Below are 16,664 nucleotides of genomic sequence, written 5' to 3' on the forward strand. Positions count from 1 at the left end.
ACTGTTGCTTCTCTCAAGGAGGTTTCAATATCAATGTCAGCGGGAAGGTCAGTATCTTACACAACACTGTTAGTTACAGAGTAACATGAGGCAGTCTGAGTTTGGGCCAAAATGAACATTTCTAGAGGTAGATTTTTGTGAACTGAATGCCTTTTGTGTACGTCTGCTTCACGTGTCCTTTCACTGGTAATCCTGATAATGAAAAAAAGGAAGGAGGGAGGAAGCCTTGAAATTCATGGCATCGACCAGCCGCACATCCTAACAAATCTTAATTATTTTGCCTTGGGTTGGGCTGTGGGTTGTTTCCAGCCAAGCACTCAGCTATCTTCTTTCTGGCTCTCTGCATGAACTCCACATTGCCCCTTTCCCTTCGTATGGCGGTGTACTCGTAAGCCTTGAGCTTGCTGTAGTAATCGGAGAATTTGTTGTAGAGGATGGAAATGGGCATCCCGTTGAGGATGATCCCGAAAGCAATGCAGAGGAAGGCAAAAAGCCGGCCCAGGTGAGTCTCTGGGTACATGTCTCCATAGCCCACCGTGGAGATGCTCACCTGTGAGGGAAGGAAAGTAGAGTGGAATTGTCAGCATCGAGAGCAAGGAGAAGAAAGAGAGAGAACCAGGCAGGGAGAGGTGTCTTCCGTCCCGCTGAAGGTGCACGTGGTTGTATAACAGCTCCTCACACGGAGTCAGCTTTAGGAGGTACTGGAAAGGTGGCCTGCAAGACCTGGGGGATGGAAAGAAGATAAGCTTTGGAGCTGAAAGGCTTGGGTTTAAACCCTATCACTTATCAATTTTCTTACTTACAATACAGGGGAGTTATATCTACTTTAAAGGGTTGTTGGGACGGGCACAGAAGAATAACATGTGTGACGTTCCTGGTGTAGAATAGGCTCAATAAATGTAGATCTTTGCCTCCCTTCAGCTGGGGCCAAATTTAGGACAGAGTCCCTGGATTTGCCTACATGATACACGTACGGGAAAGAGCTTGGGCTTAGAACCAGTCAGACCTGGTTCAAGTCCTGACTCTGACCCTTGCCAGCTGAGTGACCTTGGGCAAAACATTCAGAGTCTCTAAGCCTTGGTTCCTGCATCTAAAACAGGAGGATAATAACTAACTCTCAGGATTCTTGTGAAGACTAAATAAGAAAATGATTACAAAGCACTTCACACACACTTTGTCAGGCACGCAAAAAGCATTAAGCAACCTCCTCTGTGGTCCTTCTCTCATCCTTAAAATAGAGACAATTGTAATAGTTCTCAGAGTTGTTATGCAGTTCAAATGAGATATTTTATAGGAAGGTGCTTTAATTGCAAATGTCTGGAGAAACACACTCATTATTTTGCGAAGGGATTTTTGTAAGACGTCACCGACCAAAAATATGTTCACCCTGCATGAAAGTCTTCCCATCACACTTGTCACACTGCTTCAAATTCCACTAATTAGAGATTTATTTAGGTTAACAAGCTTCTGTTTTAAAATGCAGATACCCACGGGACTAGTTATCAGTCGATGTAGCCGGAGAAAACCCAGAAAAACCTCTCGGAACCTGTTTTTTATGCCTCGTGTCCTGAGACTCCCTTTGGTCCCCAGACTCTTGGCAAAATCACTAGAAGCCTTTTAGGCAGGGCTGTTGATTACAGCTGAAAAAATTGTGCATCGCACAACCCCAGAGGGCAACATTGGCTTCATCAATTTGTGTCGTCGCACAATCTTCCAACATATGCTTTTATAAAATATACAGTCACCCTGTTGATCTGTACAAAGACAGCCTTTAACTTAGAAATGTAAACATTTTTGTTTCGATGATGTAAGGATTAATTTGAACTTAGAGTAAGTCTGATTGATTAGTTAGAATGAAATGGAGAAGTGGGCCAGTTGGGCAAACCTGGTGGAGCTGATAAGAACCAGAGCTCCATCCAGCCCTTAAAAAGGGGAAGGTTGCACCTCTCCTCTTGGGGTGGGTGGCACACTACCTCTCACTACTCCATCTCCGGGGAGAGAACTGTTGAGGGCTGGGCTGCCTTTCTCACAGTGGAAAAACACAAGGCAGCATCTAACAGAGGCAGGAGGGTGTCGACTAAGTTAAGGAAGCAGGTGTGGCACTAGGCCACGTGGGTCTGAATCTGCTTCCCAGCTGTGGGATTTGGGCAAGTCGCCTAAATTCTCTCTGCCTCAGTTTTTACTTTTGAAACGTAGAGAGAATAATAGTGCTCACCTCATAGGACTGTTACAGGAATTGAAGGAGCCACACAGGGTGTGTGAGGGATAATGTTAGTTCTTGTGCTTGTTAGACAAGCGGGCTGTGGAAAGAAGCTCTTCCCTGGCTCCTGCGAATGCTGTGTGAGGGAGATTGGGGGGGACACTCTGTCTCCGGTAGAGAATCTGCTTTTCCCACCTTCTCGACCACAGGGCCGTGAGAGGCAGTGATAAAATAAGATTGTGGGCTAATCTTAAAAAAAAAAAAAAAAAAAAAAAAGCTTGCTCTGTGTGTGTGTGTGTGTGTATTTCTTGTCACTGGCCACGCTGAAAGTAAAAGAACCCGAGTCAGATCTCTGTCCGGGTGTGTGAACAGCTTTCATTTGTCACTAACCCTGTTACTCGCACCTCTGTGTGAATGTTTAGTCAGTTGACTTTCCCTGGAGGAGGCCTAAAGGGAGTCTGGATATAAGAGCGAGTGACAGGAAGGGGTAGTTTCAGAACAGGAAGCATCCATGAAAGGCCAAAGCAGAGGCTTTGGTGTAAACCAGCCCCTCAAGGGTCCAGGATTGGGGGGAGGGTTGGAGATAGGAGGATACAGAGGAAGGAAAGGAATTGAGACAAAGTACCTAATTTAAACTTCTGCTCAGTCCCCACACTGGCTTTGCTTCTCTCCCAACCCCAATTTCTTTTTTTGGCTGAACTTTGAGCAAAAAGTCAAAAGCAAAGAGAATTGGCTGAAGGAAGATTAAATATTTGATGTGCATAATATGGTCTAAATATTTTTGTATGTCTTGGATCTCTATTTTTAGAGAAAAGATCTCTTCTGCTATGAGTCTCTGTATGACTGATTCTGAAGAATTTGTTCAAAATGTATAGCTAATTTATGCACTGTCTGTTTGACTCAACCGGTGATCTGCTTCTTGCTTCTTGGCCCCAGAGGAACTCTGGATTCCTTGGCCTTTGGAAATGTTTTCTCCATGTTCCACAGGCCAAACCATTTCTCCCTGAATGAGCATGAAAGATGGAAGGTCCCAGAAGGACCAAAGTGACCTCCCAGAGTGAGTTCTCACATTAGCAGGAGTGGGGTTTGGAAATGTGACTGAGATTTCTGCAATCCATCTTAATATCCTGAAAAAACTGACTGGCCCAGCCACTCTGTAAACTAGAAACTTACCATTCCTTTGAAAATTTACACATTTTCCCTAGCCATTGGACCCCGAAAGCCAGAATGTAACCTTTCCCTAGCAGTTCACCCACTAATCAGCAAATCCTGACCCACTAAATGTTACAAGGAGAACAAGTATCCAGTTTTTCTCTGAAACTTTAGAATAACTATACTTGAATTTCTCCTTCAGCAAGGAATGTTTGTTTCCTTCATAATGACCTGCGCACAGATTACATTTTAGCACCCAGTAATCCCTGCATCTGGGAATTATGATCTCAGGGAATAAAACTGATTTTTCAAAAGAATTAACACCTCTTCTTAGTTTTCCCAAAGAATTCGAGGTGGTAACGACTAACATTTTCTGGTTAAAATTATTACATACTTCAGTGCATATTGTCCTTTAAAGGATTTAGCTTCAAAGGCTCTACTTAGCTTACCCATGCTGCTGCTGCTACAAATATTTTAGGAATTCCTCTCTGGGATTATAATCTGCACAGAGGATTCAGTGGCATGACCTTGAAACAAGTGTTCTTATCCCCCTTGAGGGTTAACTCTAGGTGCCGGTCTTCAACTCAAGGGTCTTGACTATTTAAAAATATTGAATCCACCTTCAGAAAAGTAAAGATTTAGCCCCACTACAAAGAAGTATTAATAAATGGACATGTCACAGGCACTGAAGATAATTCCTCAGTGGAATTCAAAAAATGCTTTGATCAGTGGAAGCACTGTTAGAATGAGGTCATGGGTAATCACCTTGAAAAGAACAACCGGCCTCATCCGTATATGAAAGTTCTGACATGTACATAAATTGTACAATAAGGGGGAGGTGTGCAGAAGCTAAGGCAAGTTTGGGATCTATTCCTAGAAAGGTACACAATAGTGACAATGCCCTCCACATCCTCAGCTTACTTGCTACTTCTCCCTGCCCTCTACAATTCTATCATGTCCCACTCAAGTTACATTGGCCAACAGGAAGAGTTTAGAGAGACAAAAGGGGGAGACAAAAGACTCCCAAAATCAGGAGTCTGCCAGATCAAAAGTTATAAAAGTGCCTAAGAGCCTTTGCCCCCTTTTATGGCTCCTGTGCTATTTCTGAAGAAGCTAGGAGAACTTTAATGCCTTCTGTGCCAGACATTTACTCATTATCTCTCAGCCCTAAGCCCGATACCCTTCTGTGCTCTTTTCTGTAATTCAGCGGCTGGGAGGATGCAAACTACATTTCTCAGATTTCCTTGCCTGCTGTCTTCTGGTTAGGCTCTGCCAATGAGAGACACGGTTGGGAGACTAGAAGATGGAATGAGGAAGTTAGGGTCTCTCTTCCTGCTTCTGGTTTCTGTCATCATCCTTCAACCACAGCAGAAAGCTATGGCTCAGGCATCTTGCAGCACACCCAGCACCAGCCTCGTGATGCCATCTTAGGGGTCCGGCAACAGCTACACAGTGGTTCCTTCTCTGTACACCTAGGTTCCAGTAACTCTACCTTCTCCCATTTGTCTCCCCAGTTCTGGGGCCAACACTATTTCCTACAGTTACCAATCTTTGGGTTATCTCACTTTCTCCTTTTTGCTCTTCCAGCCTATGTATCTATCTCCCTGTATCAAATTCCTTCTGTTTAAAATATCTCATGTTTTGTTTTCTGTTATCCCAATTCACCTTCCAAAGGGGTCTTCTCAAAGCAAGCAAGCAATCAATAAAAATAAAATAAAATAAATCTCAGTGATCTTCTAAGTGCCACCTATTTGCAAGGAAAAGGTAGCATACTTGAGGAAAACAAAGATAGAAACAAGGTCTCTGGGCTACAACTATCTGATGCTTCAGCTAGAGATAGTTTTCATTAATTTTTGAAGGAATGAGTTCATGACATAGTTTCCTATTTAGTTTCTACAGCTTTAACTTGCTCTGGAAAGCTCAGAAGGAAATGGTCTCTTGAACAGCCCAATTGTCCTTTTCTCCTTAAAAACATAGCCACAACAGAGGCCAAAGCTTACGGCTTCATCATAGAGCTAATTGTTCTTGTTGAGCTATGCCGAGCATTTCCCACACCCAGGCAACCCGGAGAGTCCTAACACGGCTGGAGCTGCTCCAGGCATGGGCCTGTTTATTTGGACACTCAGAAACTCTCCCAAGATAGAACAGCTGACACTTTTGTGCATCTTACAGCCTCTCTCTTTTCCCCAGGAGAGAAGGAATCACTTCTGTTTTCTTTTCCCAAAAATGAATCTGGAAGCAAAGGTTATTGCTTCCATGTGATAAAGGCTATCAACTAGTCAGATATGGTAGCTTCTATTTACTGAGGATAGAGTACAGGCTAGTGTTTTTACATATGTTTCCTATTACATTAGTGCTTACAAATAACCTCCATTTGACAGATGAGTAGGATGGGTCTATCTTATATCCTAATGCATGAGCATTTGCAGACATGAGTGTCCGTGAGGGATTTGTTCTGTAGCTGTAGGAGAACTCACAATAATGAAAATTACTGTGTTTCTCTTAAAACCCCGAGTTGATTTACAGAGGAAGGTTGCAGGATCCTTGGCATAGATAGAGGCGAGATTATTAAAAACAAGTCAGATTTTGGGGTTGTCTGAGAGTACTAAAAACACATGGAGGGAGGTATTAGAGAACCTGTCCCTAATGTGGGTGAATATACCACAAGGGCTACAGCACTAGCATGGGGCAAGAAAATATCAATCCTGTTTTTCTTTACCTCTTTACATTTTCAATGTGTGAGTGTATGTTTTGTGATACACATAATATATTTGAGAAGTAATATCTTAATGCAGTAGAATGATTGTATTACTGGACCCAATTCTTTGTATCTTCCTGTATCCAAGCTCTTTGCCATATAACTTTGCAGTGCTTTCCTACAGTAAGTGGGCTAACCTGCTTTTCCCTTTGACTCTGAGTTTGGCCTTGTGACTCGCTCTGGCCAATGAGTTGAGCAAGTATCATGAACAGAAGCTTAACAGTGCTTGCATGATTGGGCTTGCACTCTCTCTCTCTTGCCCTTTGCCACGGCCATGGATACATGCCTGCTGGATGATGAAAGACCTAGTCTCCTTCTTCATCCAGCTGTCAGCCAGCTGACCATCAGACTGTGATGAGAGCAGCTAACACCAGTCCAAGGTTCTTCTAACCTTGTACTTGAAACCAGTCTGAATTGCTGAGTTGCAAACTCACAAGGCAAATAGATGCTTGACATTTCGAGCCACTGAATTTTGGGGTGGTTTGTGATGCATTGTTATTATAGCAATAAATAGCTTCTAACTTATGATTAACTAAACATATATTTATCATGAGTGTGTGCTCAGACTTTTTAAAATTATGAGACGTATGATAAATAAAATGCTTGGAGACTATTGGATCAGAGTTACTTTTAGAATTCTACTTCTCAGATTCTCATGTCTGCTTGGTCACGTCTATTTAGATGACTTCCTTCTCATCATTCAAGATTTAGTTCAATGTCATCTTCTCCAAGAAGGCTTCTCTGACTATTCCACTAGTCCATCAAAGGAAGATTCTGCCACCCAGATCACTCTCTATCCTATTATCCTATATAAGACACACTCATATCTGAAATGATTTATTATCTTTCTCCATTAGGATGTAAACTCCATGAGGGAAAAAATTTCCCCTTTTTTTTTTTCCCCTTATTACTTGGTATCCCTAGTATTTAGAATACTCCTTGGCACACTAAGTGCTCAAAAAAAATCTTGCTCACCTCCAGTGCTGAACACCCCATGCCAAACAACTAGCAAGACAGGAACACAACCCCACCCATTAGCAGAGAGGCTGCCTAAAATCATACTAAGTTCACAGACACCCCAAACACACCACTGGACACGGCCCTGCCCACCAGAAAGACAAGACCCAGCCTCATCCACCAGAACACAGGCACCAGTTCCCTCCACCAGGAAGCATACACAACCCACAGAACCAACCGTAGCCAGTGGGGGCAGACACCAAAAACAATGGGAACTACAAACCTGCAGCCTGCCAAAAGGAGACTCCAAACACAGTAAGTTAAGCAAAATAAGAAGACAGAAAAACACACAGCAGATGAAGGAGCAAGATAAAAACCCACCAGACCTAACAAATGAAGAGGAAATAAGCAGTCTACCTGAAAAAGAATTCAGAGTAATGATAGTAAAGATGATCCAAATCTTGGAAATAGAATGGAGAAAAAACAAGAAATGTTTAACAAGGACCTAGAAGGACTAAAGAGAAAATAAGCAATGATGAACAACACAATAAATGAAATTAAAAATTCTCTAGAAGGAATCAATAGCAGAATAACTGAGGCAGAAAAAATGGATAAGTGACCTGGAAGATAAAAGAGTGGAAATAATTACCACAGAGCAGAATAAAGAAAAAAGGATGAAAAGAATTGAGGACATTCTCAGAGACCTCTGGGACAAAAACAAATGCACCAACATTTGAATTATAGGGGTCCCAGAAGAAGAAGATAAAAAGAAAGGGACTGAGAAAATATTTGAAGAGATTATGGTTGAAAACTTCCCTAATATGGGAAAGGAAATAGTCAACCAAGTCCAGGAAGTGCAGGAGTCCCATACAGGATAAATCCAAGGAGAAACATGCCAAGACACATATTAATCAAACTATCAAAAATTAAATTAAAAAAATATTAAAAGCAGCAAGGCAAAAGCAACAAGTAACATACAAGGGAATCCCCATAAGGTTAACAGCTGATCTTTCAGCAGAAACTCTGAAAGCCAGAAGGGAGTGGCAGGATATATTTAAAGTGATGAAAGGGAAAAACCTAAAACCAAGATTACCCAGCGAGGACCTCATTCAGATTAGACAGAGAAATTAAAACCTTTACATACAAGCAAAAGCTAAGAGAATTCAGCACCACCAAACCAGCTTTACAACAGATGCTAAAGAAACTTTTATAGGCAGGAAACACAAGAGAAGGAAAAGAACTACAAAAACAAACCCAAAACAATCAAGAAAATGGTAATAGGAACATACATATTGATAATTACCTTAAATGTAAATGGATTAAATGCTCCAACCAAAAGACATAGACTGGCTGAATGCATACAAAAAGAAGACCTGTATATATGTCTACAAGAGATCCACTTGAGACCTAGGGACACATACAGACTGAAAGTGAGGGGATGGAAAAAGATATTCCATGCAAATGGAAATCAAAAGAAAGCTGGAGTAGCAATTCTCATATTAGACAAAATAGACTTTAAAACAAAGACTATTACAAGAGACAAAGAAGGACACTACAGAATATCAAGGGATCAATTCAAGAAGAAGATATAACAATTGTAAATATTTATGCACCCAACATAGGAGTACCTCAATACATAAGGGAAATGCTAACAGCCATAAAAGGGGAAATCGACAGTAACACGACTTGAACACCCCACTTTCCCCAATGGACATCATCCAAAATGAAAATAAATAAGGAAACACAAGCTTTAAATGATACATTAAACAATATGGACTTAATTGATGTTTATAGGACATTCCATCCAAAAAAAACAGAATACATTTTCTTCTCAAGTGCTCATGGAACATTCTCCAAGACACATCATATCTTGTGTCACAAATCAAGCCTTGGTAAATTTAAGAAAATTGAAATCATATCAAGTATCTTTTCTGACCACAACACTATGAGACTAGATATCAATTACAGGAAAAAACTGTAAAAAATACAAACATATGGAGGCTAAACTGTACGCTGCTAAATAACCAAGGGATCACTGAAGAAATCTAAGAGGAAATAAAAAAATACCTAGAAGCAAATGACAATAAAACACGATGACCCAAAACCTACGGGATGCAGCAAAACCAGTTCTAAGAGGGAAGTTTATAGCAATACAATCCTACCTCAGGAAACAAGAATCTCAAATAAACAACCTAACCTTACACCTAAAGCAATTAGAGAAAGAAGAACAAATAAAACCCCGAAGTTAGCAGAAGGAAAGAAATCATAAAGATCAGATCAGAAATAAATGAAAAAGAAATGAAGGAAATGATAGCAAAGATCAATAAAATTAACGCTGGTTCTTTGAGAAGATAAACAAAATTGATAAACCATTAGCCAGACTCATCAAGAAAAAAAGGGAGAAGACTCTAATCAATAGAATTAGAAATGAAAAAGGAGAAGTAACAACTGACACTGCAGAAATACAAAAGATCATGAGAGATTACTACAAGCAACTATATGCCAATGAAATGGACAACCTGGAAGAAATGGACAAATTCTTAGAAAAGCACAACCTTCTGAGACTGAACCAGGAAGAAATAGAAAATATAAACAGACCAATCACAAGCACTGAAATTGAAACTGTGATTAAAAATCTTCCAACAAAAAAAAGCCCAGGACCAGATGGCTTCACAGGTGAATTCTATCAAACATTTAGAGAAGAGCTAACACCTATCCTTCTCAAACTCTTCCAAAATATAGCAGAGGGAGGAACACTCCCAAATTCATTCTACGAGGCTACCAAAACCAGACAAAGATGTCACAAAGAAAGAAAACTACTGGCCAATATCACTGATGAACATAGATGCAAAGATCCTCAACAAAATACCAGCAAACAGAATCCAACAGCACATTAAAAGGATCATACAGCATGATCAAGTGAGGTTTATCCCAGGAATACAAAGGTTCTTCAATATATGCAGATCAATCAATGTGATACACCATATTAACAAACTGAAGAATAAAAATCATATGATCATCTCAATAGATGCAGAGAAAGCTTTTGACAAAATTCAACACCCATTTATGATAAAAATTCTCCAGAAAGTAGGCATAGAGGGAACCTACCTCAACATAATAAAGGCCATATATGACAAACCCACAGCCAACATCATTCTCAATGGTGAAAACTGAAACCATTTCCTCTAAGATCAGGAACAAGACAAGGTTGCCCACTGTCACCCACTATTATTCAACATAGTTTGGGAACTTTTAGCCACAGCAATCAGAGAAGAAGAAATAAAAGGAATCCAAATCAAAAAAGAAGAAGTAAAACTGTCACTGTTTGCAGATGACATGATACTATACATAGAGAATCCTAAAGAGGCTACCAGAAAACTACTAGAGCTAATCAATGAATTTGGTAAAGTAGCAGGATACAAAATTAATGCACAGAAATCTCTTGCATTCCTATACACTAATGATGAAAAATCTGAAAGAGAAATTAAGGAAACACTATCATTTACCAATGCAACAAAAAGAATAAAATACCTAGGAATATACCTACCTAAGGAGACAAAAGACCTGTATGCAGAAAACTGTAAGACACTGATGAAAGAAATTAAAGATGATACAAACAGGTGGAGAGATATACCATGTTCTTGGATTGGAAGAATCAACATTGTGAAAATGACTATACTACCCAAAGCAATCTACAGATTCAATGCAATCCCTATCAAACTACCAAAGGCATTTTTCACAGAACTAGAACAAAAAATTTTACAATTTGTATGGAAACACAAAAGACCCTGGAGAGCCAAGTAATCTTGAGACAGAAAAAGGCAGCCGGAGGAATCAGGCTCCCTGACTTCAGACTATAGTATAAAGCTACAGTAATCCAGACAGTATGGTACTGGCACAAAAACAGAAATATAGATCAATGGAACAGGATAGAAAGCCCAGAGATAAACCCATGCACATATGGTCACCTTATCTTTGATAAAGGAGGCAAGAGTATACAATGGAGAAAAGATAGCCTCTTCAGTAAGTGGTGCTGGGAAAACTGGACAGCTACATGTAAAAGGATGAAATTAGAACACTCCCTAACACCATACACAAAAGTAAACTCAAAATGGATTAAACACCTAAATGTAAGGCCAGACACTATAAAACTCTTAGAGGAAAACATAGGCAGAACACTCATGACATAAATCACAGCAAGATCCTTTTTGACCCACCTCTTAGAGCAATGGAAGTAAAAACAAAAATAAACAAAGGGGACCTAATGAAACTTAAAAGCTTTTTCACAGCAAAGGAAACTATAAAACAGATGAAAAGACAGCCCTCAGAATGGGAGAAAATATTTGCCAATGAAGCAACTGATAAAGGATTAATCTCCAAAATATACAAGCAGCTCATGCAGCTCAATTAAAAAAAAAAAATCCCATCCAAAAATGGGCAGAAGACCTAAACAGACATTTCTCCAAAGAAGGTATACAGATTGCCAACAAACACATGAAAGGATGCTCAACATCACTGATCATTAGAGAAATGCAAATCAAAACTACAATGAGGTATCACCTCACACCCGTCAGAATGGCCATCATCAAAAAATCTACAAACAATAAATTCTGGAGAGGGTGTGGAGAAAAGGGAACCCTCTTGCACTGTTGGTGGGAATGTAAATTGATACAGCCACTATTGAGAACAGTATGGAGGTTCCTTAAAAAAGTAAAAATAGAACTACCATATGACCCAGCAAACCCACTACTGGGCATATACCCTGAGAAAACCATAATTCAAAAAGAGTCATGTACCACAATGTTCATTGAAGTTCTATTTACAATAGCCAGGACATGGAAGCAACCTAAGTGTCAACTGACAGATGAATGGATAAAGAAGATGTGGCACATATATACAATGGAATATTACTCAGCCATAAAAAGAAATGAATTGAGTTATTTGTAGTGAGGTGGATGGACCTAGAGTCTGTCATACATAGTGAAGTAAGTCAGGAAGAGAAAAACAAATACCGTATGCTAACACACATATATGGAGTCTTAAAAAAATGGTTCTGAGGAACCTAGGGGCAGGACAGGTATAAAGATGCAGACGTAGAGAATGGACTTGAGGACACGGAGGGGTGGAAGGGTAAGCTGGGAGGAAGTGAGAGAGTGGCATGGACATATATACACTACCAAACAGATAGCTAGTGGGAAGAAGCTGCATAGCACAGGGAGATCAGCTAGGTGCTTTGTGTCCACCTAGAGGGGTGGGATAGGGAGGGTGGGGAGGAGAGGCAAGAGGGAAGGGATATGGGGATATATGTGTATGTATAGTTGATTCACTTTGTTATACAGCAGAAACAAACACAACATTGTAAAGCAATTATACTCCAATAAAGATGTTAAAAAAAAATCTTGCTCAATGAATGAAGAAGATGAACTTTTGTGAAGAATTGGTCCTAATATTTTGCATCTTTTTACTTGGCATCTTCTTTTCTCTTTGCTATATTGAAAATAAGGGCCCTTACTACACAATATACAATGTCATAAGAAGTATATAGAAGAATTGGGTTAATAGTATATTGGTCCTGGGGAATAGAGCAGTCCTCAAATGTTCAAGGGGAGTTGCTCCTATTGTTTTCATAGGTTAGTTTAGAAACGAACACAAGCTATCAGTCTTTAATCCATAATGATTTTTAATAGTATGTATAATTCTCAGAGAATAAAATGGATAAAGGTCATTGGTAAAGGTTAAGGTTGGTAAATGGTAGGTTGACATGTGTAAATTTTGGCCTGTGAAAATAGTGCCTGATAGAGCTAATAGCTACAAAAGAAAATTCACATTGGTAAAAGCAATAATTAGTAAAATTTGTTATGGATAGAAACTGAATGGTGATTCAAGTTTTATTGTAAAGTCTATAGAAAACAGTGACCTTGAGTAAGATAATTTTTGTTAATATTAAAAAGGGGATAATTTGAAAATTTAAATGTTATTAAACAATAAACACATCAAGAAATTAAAGGGGATCACTAGGCATTCACTTCAGGAATTTTTTTAAAAAGAAAAATCCATTATTAGGAATAGAATTCTTATCAAAAATTTTATATTAATATACAAAAGGTAGAAAACGTTTTGTGTATTCAAAATATAGTATCCAAGAGTTCACTAGGTGTAGCTTACATACACTAGCCTTCTAAGATATTTGGACGAATGGAAACTTGACTCTCTAAAACTTGGTATTATATCATCAGCCTGTGGATTTTCTCTTTTCCCTCCTTGCGTTACCTCCAAAGTAAATGTCATTTGCTGGGGACAAATCATCCTTCATCAGCCCCGTCTGTACACATGATTTATCTACTATGGGGATGACCTTTTGTCATTTGGAATATGATCAGAGGAGCGGCATTTGGCCAGCTCGTTTGGAAGAGCCTAACATCATCCCGTCACTGAAGAAAGCTCACAAATCTTGTTGTACATATGAGAGCTCTGCTTTCCAGGGAAGCAAGACTCACTGAATTGTAGAGCTCTACACCCTCCCCTTCTGAGATGAAGAAACTGAGGACAGGGAGTTAGGGAGTGAGGTTTCACAGTTAATCATGTAGGATCACAGTTAATTATTAGCTGATCTGGGACTGGAATCTAAATCTAAATCTTCCATTCCACTATACTACACTATTAGTAGGAGCCCTGGGTAGGTTCATATCAGAACTCCAGACTGTGGGTTCTAACATATCCAATGTTAATGTTGAAAATATCCACTTTCTAATATAGGGAAAACTGGTTATATTTGCTTAATGTCTTTAAAGGCATTACAAACAATCTATTTAAAGAAAATAAGGAAAGCATACACCCAGTTCTTTCCTATGCACATATGTCAGTGTGTTCATTGATCTTAGAGGACCCAGTCAGCATTTCCAGGGATTCAGGGATTTTCCAAGGATTTAGTCTAGCATATCAGAAACACAGATATTTGAGTAAATGGCATAAATTATTATAAAAGGCAAACACCAAAGAATATGACAAAAATAACTAATATACTAAGTGCAAATTAAGCAAGGCATGCAGAAAAACTAAAGCTTGAAAGAGGCAGTGCTGGGCTGTGGAAAGGGCATGCATTTTGCAACTGGACAGGCTTGGGTTCCAGTCCTCACGTTACTACCTTTAGCTGTGAGTCTAAATTGTTATTATAACTCAAATTATCTGCACCTCAATGCCTCTAGCTGTAAAATGGGGCAATAATGCCATGTCCTGAAAGAATTTTTGTGGCATTGGAGCAAGTTTCAGTGTTAGCTGCTCAGATTTAGCTAGAACCAGTGGGATTTCAGTGAGGGCTGACACTCTTCAGCCAAGTCTCATTTCCTCCCCTGCATACGTGGACGGCTTCCTTCAAAATTTGAAGGAAAATTTTCCTCTTAAAAAAGTAGTGATCCTAACCACCACACATGGTTGTGATGCCAAAATAAGATACACTTTATAAACCACTTAGGACAATAGGTGTTCAGTAAGGGACAAATAACAAGAATGACGCAGATGAATCTTCCCACGAACGTGAACAATGACTGTTCCTTAAAATCAGCCTCTCAGGGGTATTAAGACTAAATCTAGATTTGGAGATAACTAGGACCACACCAAATTTCTTGGACTACGTCTTTCTTACTGGACTATGTCTTTCCAACCCTTTAGCACCCACCCATTTTTTTTGTTTTGTTTTGTTTTTTCTGTTTTGTTGTTTTTATCTTTTGTTGAAGCTGGGGACATCGAAGGAATGGAGAAAGCAATGGCCGTTAAACAAGGCAGGGCAAAGATGAGGGAACAAAGCAAGGCAGGTGGCATGACCCAGGAAGGGGAGGAGCAGCGTCTGTCGGGCTGGGGAAGTGGGTGGGAAAGCCCACGGGCCGTGGTGCTCACCGCGGCCCACCACCAGGCGTGGGGGATGCTGGTGAAGTTGGTTCCACGCACGTCATGCTCCACGGAGTAGACGGCCGCAGAGAAGGTGAAGATGCCCATGGTGATGAAGAGCAGCAGGCAGCCCACCTGCTGGTAGCACTGGCGCAGCGTGAAGCCGAAGGCGCGCAGGCCGGTGGAGTGGCGCGCCAGCTTGAGGATGCGGAAGATGCGCAGGAGGCGCATGACGCGCAGCACCTGGCCCACGCGGTCCATGGTCTCGAGTTCATGCTCGTGCGGCGAGCCCTTGCAGCGCACCTGGTCCTCGCTCGTGAAGCACTCGAGCAGCAGCTGCAGGTAGAGTGGCAGGATGGCCACCAGGTCCACCAGGTTGAGGGCGCTCCGTGCGAAGCGCCGCAGGTCGGGCGTGGAGGCCAGGCGCAGCAGGAACTCGAGCGTGAAGAAAGCCATGCATAGCATCTCCACGTGCTCCAGAAAGGGCCGCAGGTTGCCACTGCCTGCATCCTGCTCCGCCTGCTGCTGCATCTCCTCCACCGTGTTGAGCACCAGCGCCACGACGGAGATGAGCACGAAGAGGCTGGAGGCCACCCCGATGGCCTTGGCGGCCACCGACGAGAAGGGCTTCTCCATGAGGTTCCAGAGGCGGCGCCGCTGCGGCCCATAGAAGCGCATGTCTCGGAAGAGCTCCTCGGCCTCCTCGGCCTGTGCCTGGGCGCGCAGCTCGCGCTGGATCTTGAGCTGCTCGCTCAGCTCGTCGCGCCTCTCCTCGAAGCAGATGAGGCAGCAGCGCGGCGTGTACTTGAGCCGTACGCCCCAGTAGCCCAGTTCCTCCAGGAAGCAGCGCGGGCACAGCTCGTCGCGCACCAGCAGCACCCCGGATGCGTAGAAGTTGTAGATGAGCTGGAAGATCTCCGGGTCGCGGTCGAAGAAGTATTCGTCCGTCTGCGCCTCATAATCATCGCACAGGCGCAGCTGGCGGCTGTGGCTGGTGGAGGTGGCCAGGCGGCCCAGGCGCGTCTTGGGGTAGCTGGCCAGCTCGGCGTACTCCAGGTGGTAGCTGTGGCCGCCCACGTTCACTTTCAGAGTGGACGACACCACCGGAGCGTCGGTGCCGCCTTCGTCTTGGTCGATGGTGGCCTCTCCTGGCTGCTGGTCCTCCTCTGCCGGGTCGTCTGTCCACTGCTGCTCCTCCTCGGTATCTGTGTCCTCCTCGATGTAGTAGCTACAGTTGCCCTCGGTCCACGGTGGGACGCTGGCCTGGGAACCCGGGAGGGCCCCCAAGGAGCAGATGCTCCTGCGTTGTTGGCTGCCCACTGCCTGGGAGGCGTCTTCACTCTCCGTAGTATGCCAGGACCTGTAGCCCCAAGACCGCCTCCTCTCATTCTGTTTCAGCATGGCGGGAGGAAGTGGACCCTTGCTTTTCCCTCCTGGTTGTGGTAAGGTCCCCAGCCTGCTCACTGCCACTGGTAGATGGATCACGTGCTCTGCACTGTTGTAGAGAGACCGGCCCGGACCACAGACCTGGGGTCCGCAGCATCGCCCTCAGAGCTGTCCCTCCTCAGAGCCCAGCCCAGCCCAGCCCAGCCTGCGGGATCTGAACGCCTAGGCAGACGGCTGTTGACTGCTCTAATCTTGCTGATAGGGAAGAAGCAAGTGTTAGGGGGGATTTAGAGCCTCTTAGTCAGTTTCCTCCCCCTCTCCCTCCAC

The 16,664-nt window shown here is 42.3% G+C and overlaps 1 protein-coding gene across 1 annotated transcript; it reads right to left on the reverse strand.

Annotated features, from left to right (window-relative positions):
• Positions 1-268: 268 nt before the first annotated feature.
• On the reverse strand, positions 269-16,352 carry KCNV2 (potassium voltage-gated channel modifier subfamily V member 2; the record flags this gene model as incomplete). Its single annotated transcript, XM_079707023.1, has 2 exons — positions 269-550; positions 14,961-16,352. 2 exons carry the CDS (start codon positions 16,350-16,352, stop codon positions 269-271), a joined length of 1,674 nt encoding a protein of 557 aa, XP_079563149.1.
• Positions 16,353-16,664: the final 312 nt, after the last annotated feature.

The sequence above is a fragment of the Hyperoodon ampullatus genome (genome assembly GCF_949752795.1).
Source record: "Hyperoodon ampullatus genome assembly, chromosome: 6".
NCBI lineage: Eukaryota > Metazoa > Chordata > Mammalia > Artiodactyla > Ziphiidae > Hyperoodon > Hyperoodon ampullatus.